This window comes from Lissotriton vulgaris, chromosome 1_2 (assembly GCF_964263255.1).
Source record: "Lissotriton vulgaris chromosome 1_2, aLisVul1.2, whole genome shotgun sequence".
Taxonomy (NCBI): Eukaryota; Metazoa; Chordata; class Amphibia; order Caudata; family Salamandridae; genus Lissotriton; species Lissotriton vulgaris.
This window is the reverse complement of record NC_141686.1, coordinates 239926634-239942765: the sequence shown is the minus strand read 5'-3', so window position 1 is coordinate 239942765 and position 16132 is coordinate 239926634. Positions and strand designations below refer to the sequence as shown.

Here is a 16132-nt window from a genome sequence, read left to right as displayed (position 1 = left end):
ATCTTTTAGTGGTGCTGCACTATGATTAGCACGTTTGAGGGGATGAATATCCTTATTACAATGTCAACTAACTTTTTTTTCTTTAATTTTTGCAGTGAATTACATTTATGCAAGAACAACGTTTCAGTTGAAATGCAGCTATCCTGAGAACTTGTGACCCCGAAACAAATCGTTTTAATACTGTGACCTGGAATTTATTTCATTTTCTGGATGTTGTGACCTGGAAGTGGATCTTTTTTCTGGATGTTGTGACCAGGAGGCTATTTTTTCCTTGATGTTACCTCAGGGAGTGGAATGTTTCTTACTGTTGTGAATTGCAATTGGATTCCTTTTCCTCAATGAGCTACAATTCCCAAGGAAGGTCCATTCTTTACTAAAATGCCAGCAGATGGGAGAGATAACGAGTAGGAAGGGATGAGCAACTTACATTGCGAGCATCAAATTTATCCCTATTTTTATTATAGGTTTCACTAAAAAACCTACAAGGCTTACACCATGTGCAAAGTATTTAATTATCAGTCAAGAAACTAAAGATGGAATAATTTCTCAAGGGGATAATTCTTATTTTAACACTCACAGGAACAAAATGAAGACACTGTAGGGCTTAAAATGGAACCCATGTTTTAAGGCATCCGGTTGAGCGCCATATGACGGGAAGAAAATACATTTGCTTGATTTTTCTTGAAGAAAGGAAACTTCCAAGCTTATGCTCATTTTCATTGTGCATAGCCTGGGGCCCACTGGCCGCAAATGCCCTTCAATGTTGGATGCAATTTAGGTAATGTGAACCAAACGGGATTCAGTGCTGCTGCAGTAAGGAAAATGGGATTTTAATGAAGTGATCGTGGCAGACCTTTTTCTTTTCCTTTGTGAGACATTTACCTTTTTAGGTATACTTTTTTCTTCACATATATTTGGAAATTGGGAAAGATGTGCAGTTGAAGGAATAAGGAGGTGTGGCTGGCACACAGTGCAGCTCCAGGTGCATCAGTGGATACCAGACCTCCTTGAAGACGATCAATATTGTTTACCCTCTTGAGGGAGCTGGTAGATTTGGCACCTCCTTCTGCAGAAAGGAAGAACTGTACATTGTGCAACGCATTGAAAGAAACTGGACGAAAGAGGGACATACTGGGTAAAGTTCTTTTTTCACATTTCTCAATCTAGCATGTTTTAATATTTTAAATGAGCATTTGAGAATAGAAGTATAAACTTTTTTTTTTTAATGTTCTCAAGATGACCATCCCATTGCGTCACATTGGCGCATTTGACATTGTTTTTTTACTGTCTGGTACTGACTGGGCTAGAATACCAGTGGATCACCTCCATTTTTATTTGTGGCTCATTGTAGTGGGAGGATATCTCAATCCCAAGAGAGAAGTAAAATATATAACTTGTAGTTTATTCCATCAGATCTACCCATCACTGATCACAGCAAAATCCAAGAGACATCTGACATCTACTGTTAAACATTCTACAACATAGTGATGTCAATGTGATTGAAAGAAAACAATCGCCCTTTAAAGGCACATTACAATAACAATAGTAATACATTTAAATACTACCCTACTACAGTCATATATAACGTTAGTAAATTAAAATTGGTGGGTAGTAATGCATGGTAATATCGCCATACACCTACTGTGGTAGCACACACTTTCCACTGATCCCATTAAAACATCTATGTCAAGGGTATTTGAAGAGAAACCAGCGTTGTGTGTGTGTTTAAATAAGTCTTGCAGTATTTTATTTGTACTGTGGTAATTCTCTTCAGTCACGCTGAGCGTTTGATTGTACTGAGTTCTAATCCTAGTAATTTCTTGTCCACAATTGAAGTTTGTTGGCTTCCAGTCAGGTGTTTTTCACTTGTTCTTGACACCCAGTCTTCTTTTTTTCATTTTTGCAGCTGCCTATGTGGAAATGAGGTTTGATGCCTCAGTTTACTAACCAGACGCACTGGACCTAAATGGCGCAACATGACTTTGTTCCTGCCTGGCTTAATTTCTCAACGCCGCAGTCCACTAAGGTAATAATCTTCACACTTGTATACATGTTCTGGATGACACTTTATTACGGAGTCTTAGTGAATGACTATTGTGTGAATGACCTGCCCATGGGTGACTGGATCATTTTAGTAATGTTAACTCCTCTTCTCAGATTTAATCTACCCAAATTTAGGCGTAGATGTCTTATCATTCCTCTTTATGGTCTTTCGCATTTGAGGTCATGGATATCGAGCTAGCTATTTAAAGGAGCTTGATAGGTAAGGCTCTCTGGCCCTGATGAGTTTCCAATGATATTTGCAAAAATATATTGATGTGTGGCCTTGGTTATTGACAGGTGTTTTAGGGCAGCAGCAGTGAGCAAGCTACCTGTATCCTGGTCTCGGTCCGTCTTAGTTCCAGTTTTTAAAAAGGATGAAAAGACCGATCCCTCTTTCTGTCTGCCCAACTCACTTGGATTTCATTGTGGAAATGGTGGGTAGAGTCCTTTTGGCAACACTGGGATGTTTGGTTCAGGCGTGCCCTATTCTTTCTGATTTCCAGTTTCATTTTCTCCCATGGTTGAGCACAATTGGTTGGTACCTGAACGTGTTCGTAGTAACCAACGGTTCTTGCTTCCAGTGTTTATGGGCCTCTGTAGCGTTTCAACTGTGTTAAGTGGTCAGATCTTTGGTCTGTAATGTTGTGTCTGAGCGTTTAGGACTCCATTCTGTATTTTCTCAGTCAGCTGCCTACAGATACTTTTTGCTTGCATCTGTTATGGGCCTAGCGGTGAATGCAATGACTCACTTAGGATCTGGAGAGGGTGTGTATTGGGCCCATTCTCTTTCACTCTTTATGAAAATATTTGGAGATGTTTTTGAGGATGACTGACAAAGTTATGCCTGTGTGACTATTTACTGTTCTTCCTTACGCCGATAATGCCGTCCTGATGGCAAGAATGGCAATTATGCTCCAGAAATGACCTGATTTTCATACCAGTTTCAAGAATCGCCCAGACCTCCAAACAAATTTGGTTAAAATTTCATTATGGTTTGTTAGTCCTGTGTTACGAAAACATGCACAAGTTCCAACAGTCCCACTCCGTGGTTAACGTGCACCTTTAAAAAAATTATTTCATTTTATGTTTGGTGGTTTCTATGGATTGGTGTTTCACTAGGCCCGCCTCTAAATAGTTCAAAAACAACAGTTGGACAGAATGCAGAACAATGTCATACATTCACCCCAGTACAGAAATATGAGCCTAAATTCATCGTGTTTTTGCTCACCATGCTATTCCAGGTTGAACCCAGCCATATGCAAATCAGTCTTGATCCTGTGCCTCATGGGAACAGTCCAGCCGAACTGCCAAGCCAGTTCCTCCCTGGACTGGAAACGAGCATCCTAGGACCGGTTTCGGGGTTTCACCCCTCTTCAGCCAGGATAGCTTGATTCCAGTGGCATGGAGAGCACAGGACCCACGTCTGGGCATACACGTCCCTCTCAGGGTGACAAATGTAAAAACAACAGTTGATGGACAGAATGCAGAACAATTTCATACAGTCCAGCAGCAGCAGTTCCAAAGTTCGATGTAAATCAGCTTTTGTTTCTCTCAAATTAGTCTGAATACCACTTAAGTTTCAATTTGCCAAAGCAAGTGCTTGTTTGGCGAGTTATTGGACAGACATTTGGGGCTATATAGATTTGAGTGGTCTACGTGCTATAGAAAATGTTTTCTTAATGAGCTTGTTGGCTGGTCCACTCACACTTGCCATCCGGAATTGGGAGTTACCTATTTGGGGGTTTTAATACAATTCTGTCCTTCAGCATTAAGGTTGCCCATTTGGATTTAGTCGGAGATAAGTTTTAATAATTTATTGATACGTGATGGTTTGACTTTGTCTTATAGACATGGGATTCGTTGCATCATTCTGTTTATCGAAATCTTTTGTCAGACCTCTATCAATTGCTTTATCCAGACCGCCTTTTTAAGGAAATGTACAATAGAGTAACTTAAATTATTCAACATTTGTAAAAAAAATACCTGAGCGGGGCGGCATTGGGTAAAACCTACATTGTCCCAGGAGTGAGTTGATAAAACTTACAAAAAAATGAGAAATTGGGGGTTATTCGGGGGGGGGAGGGGTGACATAGTAGCAGCCACAAGAACCATGGTTCTTGACATAATTCTACCTTTAGGGACAGCCAGTAGACAGAGTAACAGGCTCAACCTGAACCTTGATAGCTGATAATGATTATCACTATTTGTTACAAATGATTATCATTATTTGTTACAAATGAAAGGTAAGGTTCAGTGCATAGTACCCTTTTAACCAGAAATACCCACAAACTGATTTCTTACATAGGACGGAATGTTTGTTTCCCTTTTACTGAAGGGTGCCCAAACTGGAGGTTCTGACACACATTGATCAGCTGGTATCTCATCAGGACCCTTGGTTTAACTCTTAGACAGCTGACAAATTGGCTCCTGCCCTTCCTCAAGGGGGGAAAATTATTCTAGGTGGTGCAGAAGTGTGTTCTTTGAATGATGCAGTAATGTAAATGCGACAAATGAACTCCGCAAATCTTGTTTGGAGCTTATTCTTTCCTCTCTTCTGCCAATACCATGGAACCATATCTCTCATGTAGTTGATACTCAACACATACCTTTTGCTAACAAGTTTTTTCTTAAACATTTATTTTTTAGTTACTTATACTAGATTGGCTTTTTGGAGTGGTCATCTTGTCCATGTGATAGGTGTTCTGTGAAGTCTATGTTCCATTTAATTTTTCCTGTGCATTTTATACAGTCCGAGAAGACCCTTTTAAGTACCCCCATTGCATATTATTAGTATCAAAGAATCCAGACCGTGCCTTCTTTTTTGCAACAAGTGTCTACGTATCTATTTTTTTACTATCTGTTGTTAGTTTTATTCAGCCGGCTGTTAGTAGCAATGGCTGTACATTACTCCCAATACCCTTACATGGGCCTCCAAATTCTGTTTTAGATCTCCAAAATCAGTCTTTAAGATATGTCAGCATGCAATATTTAATGGCTGTCTTTTAGAAAATGCAATGTGTTCTGATGTCTGTTAGCATTTAACTCGTTTTATAGCATCTTTTTTTTTCTTATTTATTTTGTCTCTGTACATAAAGAATTGTTACTGACTGACTGGCAACTTTTCAAATGGTTGTGAGTTAATCTGGTACAAGGACCAAACCGGTCATTTTTTTTCGTTGAAGAGATGCATAGTTTTTCTGCTGTTTCCTCAAGTTTTGCAAGGAATGGGATAAACTGATATGGCGAACAGCATGGTTGAAATTCCACCAGTGATAGTGGATCAGTGTTCTTGCACTCATTTGAGGTGTGTTGCTGCTAAGACTTATTTAAATGAAGTCAAGCTATATAACAATCCCACTGCGCATGCCCGCACAGGGTCACACATCTTCACCTTATCTGGTGGGGAGGGGCACACGACAAGGATGCCCTTTATCACCCCATATATTCTGGCATCGGAACCTCTTCTAGTTAAAATACGTTTATTAGCGCCACAGCATTGTGTATATATATCCTGGAACTGAGACGCACATTATCTCAGCTTATGCTGCTGATATAATCTTATATTTGGAGGATCTGTATAAAGGCCATGTACCTCTCTCAGTAATTTTCAAGCAATTGCAACTGCTTGCTGGACTTTCTATTAATGAAACTAAGTCTTACGCCTACCCATTCCGACACTGCAGACCACAAGACACGCTTCATTTTGACCCATGGACGTTCCGAGTGGCGCAAACAACCTTTAAATATCTAGGAATACATTTATACAGGGATTTGGATGGCGTGATAGACGGCAATGTCACTAGAACAATAAACCTACTCAAAGGACAAATTAGATTTTGGACATCCTTGCCTATTTCAGTGGCCGGAAGAATAGCCATCGCCAAAATGGTGATGCCCCATAGACTGTTGTACTTTTTTACGAACTTGCCTATAGTGTTCCCCGCCCACATATTTAAAGTATTGAATACACTGTTGATGGAACTAATTTGGGGCACAGGTAGACGACGAATAGGTCTAGCAAAGCTTAAGTTAAACAATAGGATTGGATGAATGGGGGTACCGGACTTTAAAACATACTGTTATGCCAGGCAGCTTCAGTGGATGGCATATTGGCTAGCAGGCCGGAACCTCTATGAAATGGGAATGACACAAAGGGAGTGGGACGGGGGTACGTTACATATGTTATTGATGCCAACTGTAAAATACCACCCACTACACCTCCACTACTCAAAGCAGCTTTACATTACTGGAGAAAGGCACTTCTATATACTAAACAACTGAAGCCGTATGCCCCGAATATTCCTTTATTGGGTATCCCACTGACTGCGGAAGTGGTATCCCAACGGCGTATCGCAGCCTGGCTAGACGCAGGAATAGATACGGTAGGCATGCTTTTTGTGGACAGGACACTGGCAGATCATAATAATACACTAGTGAGAGTACAATGCATTCCCAATACTCTTTTCTTGACGCATACACATCATGCGGTTTATACGCAAGGAGTGGGCGCCGGATGGAGAAGAATCTCCTAAGCACAAACTAGTGTACATGGTATATCTAATGGGAAACGGCAGTCACCTAACTAAATGGTTGGCACAAGGGATCAAATCGCATACGGCGACATCACTGCAGCCTCTCAGAGAAAGATGGACGGCAGCAATAGGGAGGGATCTTACAGATGAAGAATGGAGGAGTGCTCTCGAATACCCTATGAAGGTGGCACGAAACCACAAGTTTAAATTCATACAACTGATATTACACCGGGCTTATTTGTCCCCCCACAGACTAAATATGATGTTTGCTGATACAACAGATGGGTGCCCCCGATGCCGAGCCCAACGCTGACCTGCTGCACGTTATGGCTCTGTCCAAGAATCTTAAATTACTAGTCCACAATACATAACATATTAGCAATTATAGCGCCTGGGAGAACAACTAACACCTTAGAATCCTGCTTGATGGAGCTGGGTCTTACCAGCAAAGCCGGGCACCCTACCATACGCTTCATTAAATTAATGTTAATAGCAAAAAGAACGATAACAATGCACTGGAAGGTGAGGAAGGCACCAGTGATACAGGACTGGTACAATGATGCAATCCGCTGGGGTGTTGTGGAGGGTCTAGAATACCAGAGGGACGAGAGGCACGGATTGAGAAAAAAACCTATTTCATTAGATTGGAATGTAATGATGTAAGAGACTGACATACATGAAACTTGACAAATGTACTGTTGAACTGTAAATACGGAGATGATAGTACAGCTGCCAGTGCATCCAGGATGCAATGTACTTATGGTTAAAAACAGAGTATAGATAGCGTTGAGCACTCACAAAGTAATGTACAGAAAATGGTGTTGGCTGCCAAAGAGTAAATTACTGAGATGACCGTAGGGGAGGAGGGAGGGGCTAAGCAATTTCAATAGTTAACGGTTTATTTCTTTTGTTAGGAAGGCTAAAATAAAGGGAAGTTCCTAAGATACACTATAGGGTAAACCGGATACAGTACGGATGTAAAATGAGATAAACCGAGAGAGAGATTTTTCTCTTTTTCCTACATGTACAAATGTAAAACTAGGGCAGTTACTATGATGCTGGATTATAACAATGTCTGTTCTGCTGTACCAGCGATTCTATGAATCCATACTTGCAAATGTTTAAAGAAATACCACACAGAATGTATGGAGACATCTTATACGTTCTCAGGAATGTGAACCAACCCTACTGAAGTATGTAAAGCTTAAGATATACGAGACACGTATACTGGAAATGTACTAACCTTTGTATGTTTATAAATACCAATAAAAAGATTTTTAAAAAAATGAAGTCATGCTCTTAAGTTAAACATGTAAGGATCAAAAAGGGCCTTGACTCCTTACTCAGAAAGGCTGAGTCCAACTAGACTAGATAAACAACAAAAAGGCCAAATTCTGGAATAGTTTTTACAAAAAGCGTTGCTTTTGATTAAAGCAAAAACAACCTGTTTAACATTAGCACCATCAAGGTTTATTCATAATTATGACATGATTATTTTTCATATTAGCACACTATTTGTCGTGCTTGGAAAATACAACATACAAAATGCACAACTATTTTTATATACAATATATACAAGAATATACAATTTCAAACATACTTAATCATTCATTCATGCACACTCCTAACAAAACAGTGAAAACAATAAAGTGAAATACAAAGACAATGCGTCACAACATCGGTTAATAAATCAGTCCTAAATATTTCTTTTCATATTTTGACAATTTGTTGCAGTTTGTAATAGTCACAAGCACTCTCGTGAAACCAAATCTATGCAAAACAAGATTAGGGGTAACCAGATGTTGGACTGAAAGGTGGTCGACGCGTTTCAAACCCCTATCATTAGGGTGGGGTTCTCCTCAGGACCAAATGGTTCTTAATCCAATGGTAACATCGTAATAGATAATAGGCAGTGAAGTCTCCCAACAGTATAGTATGGTATAGGACTCGAGGACTACAGCGGCTTCAATTTGTTAAGCCGCCAGAGGAGAAGGAATCAGGACTTCTTGCTTACATTGGATAGGAGCAGACGCATTATATTATCTTTTGCGAGCAGCCAGCTTCATTTCAGCCGCTGCTGTTATCACGTTTGTGGGAAATACCATACTATACTGTTGGGAGACTTCACTGCCTATTATCTATTACGATGTTACCATTGGATTAAGAACCATTTGGTCCTGAGGAGAACCCCACCCTAATGATAGGGGTTTGAAACGCGTCGACCACCTTTCAGTCCAACATCTGGTTACCCCTAATCTTGTTTTGCATAGATTTGGTTTCACGAGAGTGCTTGTGACTATTACAAACTGCAACAAATTGTCAAAATATGAAAAGAAATATTTAGGACTGATTTATTAACCGATGTTGTGACGCATTGTCTTTGTATTTCACTTTATTGTTTTCACTGTTTTGTTAGGAGTGTGCATGAATGAATGATTAAGTATGTTTGAAATTGTATATTCTTGTATATATTGTATATAAAAATAGTTGTGCATTTTGTATGTTGTATTTTCCAAGCACGACAAATAGTGTGCTAATATGAAAAATAATCATGTCATAATTATGAATAAACCTTGATGGTGCTAATGTTAAACAGGTTGTTTTTGCTTTAATCAAAAGCAGCGCTTTTTGTAAAAACTATTCCAGAATTTGGCCTTTTTGTTGTTTATCTACTTAAGTTAAACATAGCATGTTTCAGTGGATACTGAGAGGTACGAGTGCCACCCAGGTATTAGTTGGAATGAATTTGAGGAAACATTAAACGCAACCCACAGATCCTGCTTATGTCTTTTTTTTCCTCTTCAACCATGTTATGGAAGTCTTAGATTCCTTCGGAAATCTCTACCTCTCCTTCCTATAGGGATATTTAGAATCCTGGTCCAAGCCATGGTTCTTTCCCGTTTGGACTATGACAACTTCCTGTATCTGGGCGCACCTAAATCAACAATAAGAAAACTCTAGGTTGTTCAGAACTGTGCTGCTGGGTTGCTGCTTAAAACCTAGTCGGCCAAGCCAGGGCTGAAGACCTTACTCTGGATGCTAAGTTCGGAAAGAATACACCTGTGTATAGCCCATAAGGAAAGGCCCTCTAATCAGTGGCTCTCATCTCTTTTTATCACCCCATGAAATGACTTCGCTCTGCTAATCTGAATTTAGCCGCAACATCAGAAGTGTAAGGCGTGGAGGTAGGTCCTTTTTCTCACAATATAGCTAGACTTTGGAACACCTTTCTCCTGCATCTTCGCGAGAGATTCCCCATCTTCCCTTTTCGAAAGCTTCTTAAAACCTGGCTGTTTTACAGTGATTCTACGTGAGCCATGCGGTTTCCCCCCTCTCTATGCTGGTAGATCTGGTATGCCTAAGGTAGCTATGTGCTCAACAAATGCTATTAAATTAACCACCAAATGCCACCTTCAAATTACCAGACTTGCATTTTATTTATTTTGAAAGTTTTATATAGCGCGAACAGGATCTTTGCAGATATCGGAGCGCTTTACGCGGCTGGGAATGCCAGCAAGAGAGTGGGGTTACACCTAAGTAGTACAGCACATCAATAATACAAATATAACAGTTAAATGTGTGCATAGATAGCCAGTAGCATCAATAATACAGGTGAGATACATATTCATAGAGTTCGAACAGCGAGTTAAATGTGTGCGTAGATAGTTAGCAGCGACAATAATTCAGGTGAAATACATAGTCATAGAGTTCGAACAAAGTAATACAGGTCGGAGTAGGGTCTTTCCAAATCCACGCTAATAGGTCAAGTGTATTTGGCCATAAAAATAGCTTATACTTCTTTCTTAAAAAGTGTGAAGGAGGAGATGAGCCTGGTTTCAGGAGGGAGTGAGTTCCAGATCCTGGGTGCCATTCCTGAGAGAGCTTTTATAGGTTTTTACCTTCCGGAATCTTCGAGGTTTTAGCAGAAGATTGTCTGTGCCTCTAGTGTTTCTAGAGCCGCCAGAGATTGACAGCTTCTGAGTGAGGTATCCAGGAGAGCTCAGATGTAGAGCCTTGTGTGTCATGCAGGCTATTTTCAAATGTATTCTGGCTTCAAAAGGCAGCCAGTCCAGTGTTTTCAGATCAGGTGTGATGTGCGAGTGTTTTTTTTGATCCGGTGATGAGTCTGGCTGCAGCGTTTAGAGAGGCTCTTAGGGGTGCAGTGCTGGTTAACGGGAGACCGCAGAGGGCGGTGCAGCCGTATTCAATTCGCGGGATTACTAAAGCTTGTACTGCAGTTTGGAAGTCTTTGGCCGGTAGGGAGGGTTTAAATTTCCTCAGTGTATTGATTTGGAAGTTCGCTCCCTTAGTGGCCTTGGTGATATGATGCTGCATGTTAAGGTTGGAATCGAGGGTTATGCCTAAAGATTTCGCTGAGTCCACTATGATGGGTTGGACATTGAGTGCCGTTAACTGTTTAAGCCAGGTTTGCGTGATGGGGATCTTCGCGGGAGGTGCGATCAGCAGGAATTCTGTTTTCAGAGCATTGAGTTTGAGATGATTATCAGCAAGCCAGGATTGGGTGCTTCTAATCGTAGAGTTCAGTAGTAAAATGTCGTTGGGGGATTGTAATTTGAGATATAGTTGGGTGTCATCTGCGTACATGTGAAAAAGTACATTGGATGCTTGAAGCAAGGTGGTGAGAGGTTCCATAACTAGGTTGAACAGGGTTGGTGATAGGGAAGATCCTTGGGGGACGCCTAACGACACAGGTATTGGAGAGGACATCAGGTTGTTACTCATGAATTTCTGCGACCTGTTGTGTAAAAAGGAGGTGAACCACTTGAGAACAGTCCCAGAAAGACCCATTCTTGTGCTCAGAAGATCGAGTAACTTCTCATGTTTGACAGTGTCGAATGCCGAAGAGAGATCAAGCAGGATGAGGAGGCAGGTATCACCTTGATCTAGGATTTGAAGGGCGTCGTCAATTATATGAGTCATAGTAGTTTCAATGCTGTGTCCTGCTCGGAAGCCTGATTGATGCGGGTTGAGGAGATCAAACAGGTCGATATGTTTAGTCGGTTGTAGTTGAACGCATTTTTCCAATAATTTGGCGAGAGTGGGAATATTGGTTATGGGACGGTAGTTGTTTAGGTCGGATGGGTCGGCAGTAGGTTTCTTTAGCAAAGGTGTGACTTGTCCAACTTTGAGGGAGTCGGGGATGGTTCCTTCTTGGAGCGAGCTGTTGATGATTTTAGTCCAGAGAGGAAGGAGCAGTGGGATGAAGTCTTTGACAGCGTTAGCAGGGAGGGGATCTGTGAGGAGATTGGAAGGTTTCAAGGTGTTGAGCAATTTGCCTATTTCTTCTTCGGAGTAGGTTTCAAAGGTTGACCATGTTGCATTGTTTTTAGGTTTGGTGGGTGTTATGCAGTTGAGTGTGTTGTGGAGTCTTGCGTCAGCGCGGAGATCATTCTTTATGTTGTCAGTTTTTTGGGTAAAGAAAGTGGCGAAGTCTTCACAGGAGGGTGCTTCGTGCAAGGTACTGAGAGGTTGGGGTTGTTCCTTGGCTTGTGTTCTGATTAACTTAAACAGTGTTCTAGGGCGCTTTTTTTTTTTTTTTTTTTTTTTTTTTTGCTTGGTCGAGCTGGAGGCTGAAGAAGTTTGTTATTGAGCGCTTTATTTTCCTGAAGTAGGCGTTTCTCTTTTTCTTCAGGGTTTTCAGGTGTAGTGCAGAGGGAGCTGTCCTCCAGGTGCGCTCTGCCAACCTCATGGCTCGTCTATCTTCATTTATTTTTTATTTTTGTGATTTCTAGAGCGCCTGGTGACCCGTAGGCATCCCGGCGCTATAAATCTGTGGAGACCAGGAGAGGGGAAGAGGGGGAGAATTATTTAGGAAACAGAAGGGTCTTGAGTTTCTTCCGAAACAGGGTGTGCGAGGGTTCCAGACGAAGGCTGTGAGGGAGTGCATTCCAGCCTCTGGAGGCATTGACCGCAAAGCGACGGCTGCCGGTTCGAGCCTTCCTGAATTTAGGTACAGTGGCCAGATGTTCGGCGTCGGAGCGGAGGGGTCTGGAGGCTTTATATGGGGTAACCATATGTCTTAGTGCGGCTGGGCCAACTCCATTGATAAGCTTGTGGGTGGTACATAGGGCTTTAAATTCTACTCTCTGGTGGACAGGAAGCCAGTGTAGGGCTTTGAGGGCAGGCTTGGCTGAAACTCTGGGGGGGAGGTTCATAATAAGCCTGGCCGCAGCATTTTGGGTGCGTTGGAGTTTGGCCAGGGTGTGTTCCGGAGCCCCCAGATAGATGGCGTTGCTGTAGTCGAGCCGGGCTAAGACAAGTCCCTGCATCAGTAATTTCCTGGATAGCGGGGGGAGAAGGGGTAGGATCTTACGCACGGATCGCAAGAGACCAATGCACGTGCCAGCAGTCTTGGTCGCCTGCGTCTTCATGGTTAGGTCGGGTTCCAACCACACTCCTAGAGTTTTGATCTCCTTTTTAGGTGCGGGGATTTCGCCAAAGGAGTCAGGCCAAACTGAAGGTGGGATGGACGTCCATTTGTTGCCCAGAAGCATGATCTCGGTCTTTGCACCGTTCAGCTTCAAGGCTGAGTCACACATCCAGGTATGGATGTCCTGAAGACAGTTCAGCAGGCTGTCGGGATGGTTATCCAGGTGAGACGGGGAGACGACTAGTTGAGTGTCGTCTGCGTAGTTTATTATTTTTATACCATAGGGGGCCACTACGTCCTCCAGGGGGGCCATATAAACATTAAACAGGGTGGGGCTGAGTGACGACCCCTGGGGAACTCCGTTCTTGAGAGGCAGTGGTTCTGACCGGGAATTACCGTCCCACACCTGAAAGGAGCGGTTGGAAAGAAAGGATTCAATCCATTCTCGCGCTGTGCCCACAATTCCTGCCTTGGCCAGGCGATGTAATAGGACACGGTGATCCACCGTATCAAAGGCGGCACTTAGGTCCAGGAGGATCACTGCCACCGATCCTCCTGAGTCTAGAATGCCCCTTGCCTCCTCGATGACAGAGAGGAGGGCGGTGTCCGTGCCATGGCCGGGTCGGAACCCGGTTTGGGATTGGCGAAAGAGATGGTTGGTCTCAAGGAATTGGGACAGTTGCGAGTTGACTAGCTTTTCCGCCATCTTACTGAAACAAGGGAGCAGCGAGATAGGGCGGTAGTTAGCCATGTCGTCCGGGTTGAGTTGGGGCTTTTTCAACAGGGCCTTAACGACTGCATTCTTCCAGTTGGGAGGCACCGTGCCTTCCGACAAGGAAGTGTTGATAAGGTCCTTGATGATAGGGGCTATATTGTGAGATACCTTTTTTAGGAATCTAGCTGGGTCGAGGGGGGAGCCGCTTTTCATTTTCTCCAGCGTGGAAGTGACTTCAGAGAGGGAGACTGCTCTGAAAGTGTCCAACTGTGGATTGTTGTTACCGTCCGCTATGTCCGAGATGGAAGGGGGGCTAACGGTGGGTAGGGAGTCCAATATCCGCAAGATTTTAGAATCAAAATAGTTGGCCAGATCCTGACTTCTGTCTGGGGGGGGGGGGGAGTGAGAAGAGGGTGATGTAGGGATGTTCATTAGTTCTTTGACTATCCGGTATGATTCTTTGGAGGAGTTTGTCGCGGTTTTGATTCTATTGTCAAAGCATGTCGCTTTGGCTGACTTCAAGGCAGTTTTGTAGTGTCTTACTGCCTTGTGATACAAGTCTTTGTTACTGTGGAGCCAGTCTTTCCTCCACACTCTCTCGGCCTTTTTACACTCTTTATGGAGCGTTCTGAGGTCGGGATTGTACCAAGGTGCGTGGCCCTTGATCTTATTTTTGACCTCTCAGTTTTTAAAGGGGATGAGGCTGTCAAGGGAGGAGGAAATCCAGTCTCTGACCTGGGTGTCCGCAATGGCGGGGTCGGCTGTGAGACTTGGGGTGGTGGCATCCAGGGCCCGGGCCCAGTCTTCCACCGAAAGTCTGGCCCAGGATCTGTCCTTGGTGTAGGATGGAGGTTTATGGGGTTTTTTAAAAGAACCTGGGAGGAAGACCGAGACCAAGAAGTGATCTGTCCACGGAAGGGGGAGGGAATTAGTAAACAGAAGGGAAGGGATGTTCGAGAACACAGGGTCCAGCAGATGTCCTTTTGAATGCGTGGCTCCTGAATTAGCCAGGGAGAGGCCGAGGGCGCCCAGATCACAGATTAGGTCAGATGCTCCTGTGTCGAATGGGTCATCGAAATGGATGTTGAGGTCACCTGTAATCAGGAAGTTAGATGTTAGGTGGGCCAGGGAAGAAACGGTTTCCAGAAAAGCGGCGGAGAAGGGGCCGAAATGCCCTGGGGGCCGATAGACCAGAAGGCCCGACAGGGAGTTGGTCGGGGTAAGCTGGAGCGAGAAGTGGCAGCTCTCCGACTCCTGACTCTGAGTCTCAGTAGATCGACAGGTGAAGTAGTCTCGGTAAATGATGGCCAGTCCGCCTCCTCGACCAAGAGGACGGGGTTGGGACATGATAAGGAAGCCCAGGGGGAGGGCTGAGACTATGTCGGAGTTAGAGTGACCGGTGATCCATGTTTCGGTTAGGAACCGTATATCTAACTCGTAATCGACGATAAAATGGTTTATGAGTAGGGCGTGCTTGGGCAGCGATCTGCAATTGAGTGTCGCTATTTTGAGGCCCGGGAGCGAGGGAGTAACAATGGGAAGGGATAGATTTCCATTTTTGCAGGTGTTGCATCCAGTGAAGGGGTCGTTGGGGTCGGATATGACATGGCAGTTGCTGTTTCTAGTAGGTCTGAGGCTGAGGAGATCTCAACAAGAATAGTGTCTCCTTGTGGCGGTGTGGTCCGGCATAGTGTCTGGCCCTGTGCCCGGACGGGCGCAGGCGGGCTTGCCTTAGGCGCGCCATCGTCGCGCCCGCTGCGCTCGTCCGCTGCGCGTCCTACCAAGGCACATGATTTATGGTAGTGGGACGGGGGCGTGGCCAACAGAGGGGGCGTGTCTGTGGCGCGCCTCGCGCTCGAGGATGGCGGCTGATGGAAAGGGGGTTCGTTGCAGCGTGTAGCGCTGTTTTAAGAAGAGGCAAGGAGTGCAGGTAGGAGGGGGGAGTTAAAAGCACACAATAACACACTCAAATTTTAAAAGAACAGAGAAATCCTTTCTCCCGGCTTCTTCGCCTCAGGGGTCCAATCAGAAATGATTGAGACTCCCGTCGTACCATGGGTTGGAGATTTTAGCGGAGACTCTTTTTAGCTGCATGGGAGCAGCCTCATTAATTATTGAGGTCACGGCGCTAAGATAGTGGTCAGTCAGGGATTGGACATCTGTAGCGCCAGTAGGGGGGAGTAGGAGGTCGCGACTGTTCGGGGGTAAGGATAGTGGGTTGAGTTTTTTTCAGGTCTCTTTTCCAGACTTTAGTTCTGGTGGGTTGAACCGAATTGAGTTTGACTTTTTCATTGATGTGAAATGTAACAATATGATCTGACCAGTGACAGGGTTGAATAGTCTCAAGTTGAGTAGCGCCCTCTTTGGCGATAAGGTCGAGGATAGAGCCTTTCTCGTGGGTCGGGCTGTTACATAATTGTGTGAGGTCCAGTGCGCTGAGGAAGCTTTTAA

General features: G+C 43.7%; 1 protein-coding gene across 2 annotated transcripts in view; it reads left to right on the top strand.

Moving 5' to 3' along the window:
- GPBP1L1 (GC-rich promoter binding protein 1 like 1) overlaps nt 1–16132 on the top strand; it is a 411897-nt gene that overhangs the window by 3331 nt on the left and 392434 nt on the right. For both annotated transcript variants that reach the window (XM_086953160.1, XM_086953159.1), the window contains exons 2-3: nt 96–1135; nt 1907–2026. In XM_086953160.1, coding sequence (XP_086809286.1) covers nt 1967–2026 — 60 coding nt within the window. In that variant the 5' untranslated portion in view covers nt 96–1135; nt 1907–1966. The remainder of the gene's footprint in view (nt 1–95; nt 1136–1906; nt 2027–16132) is intronic.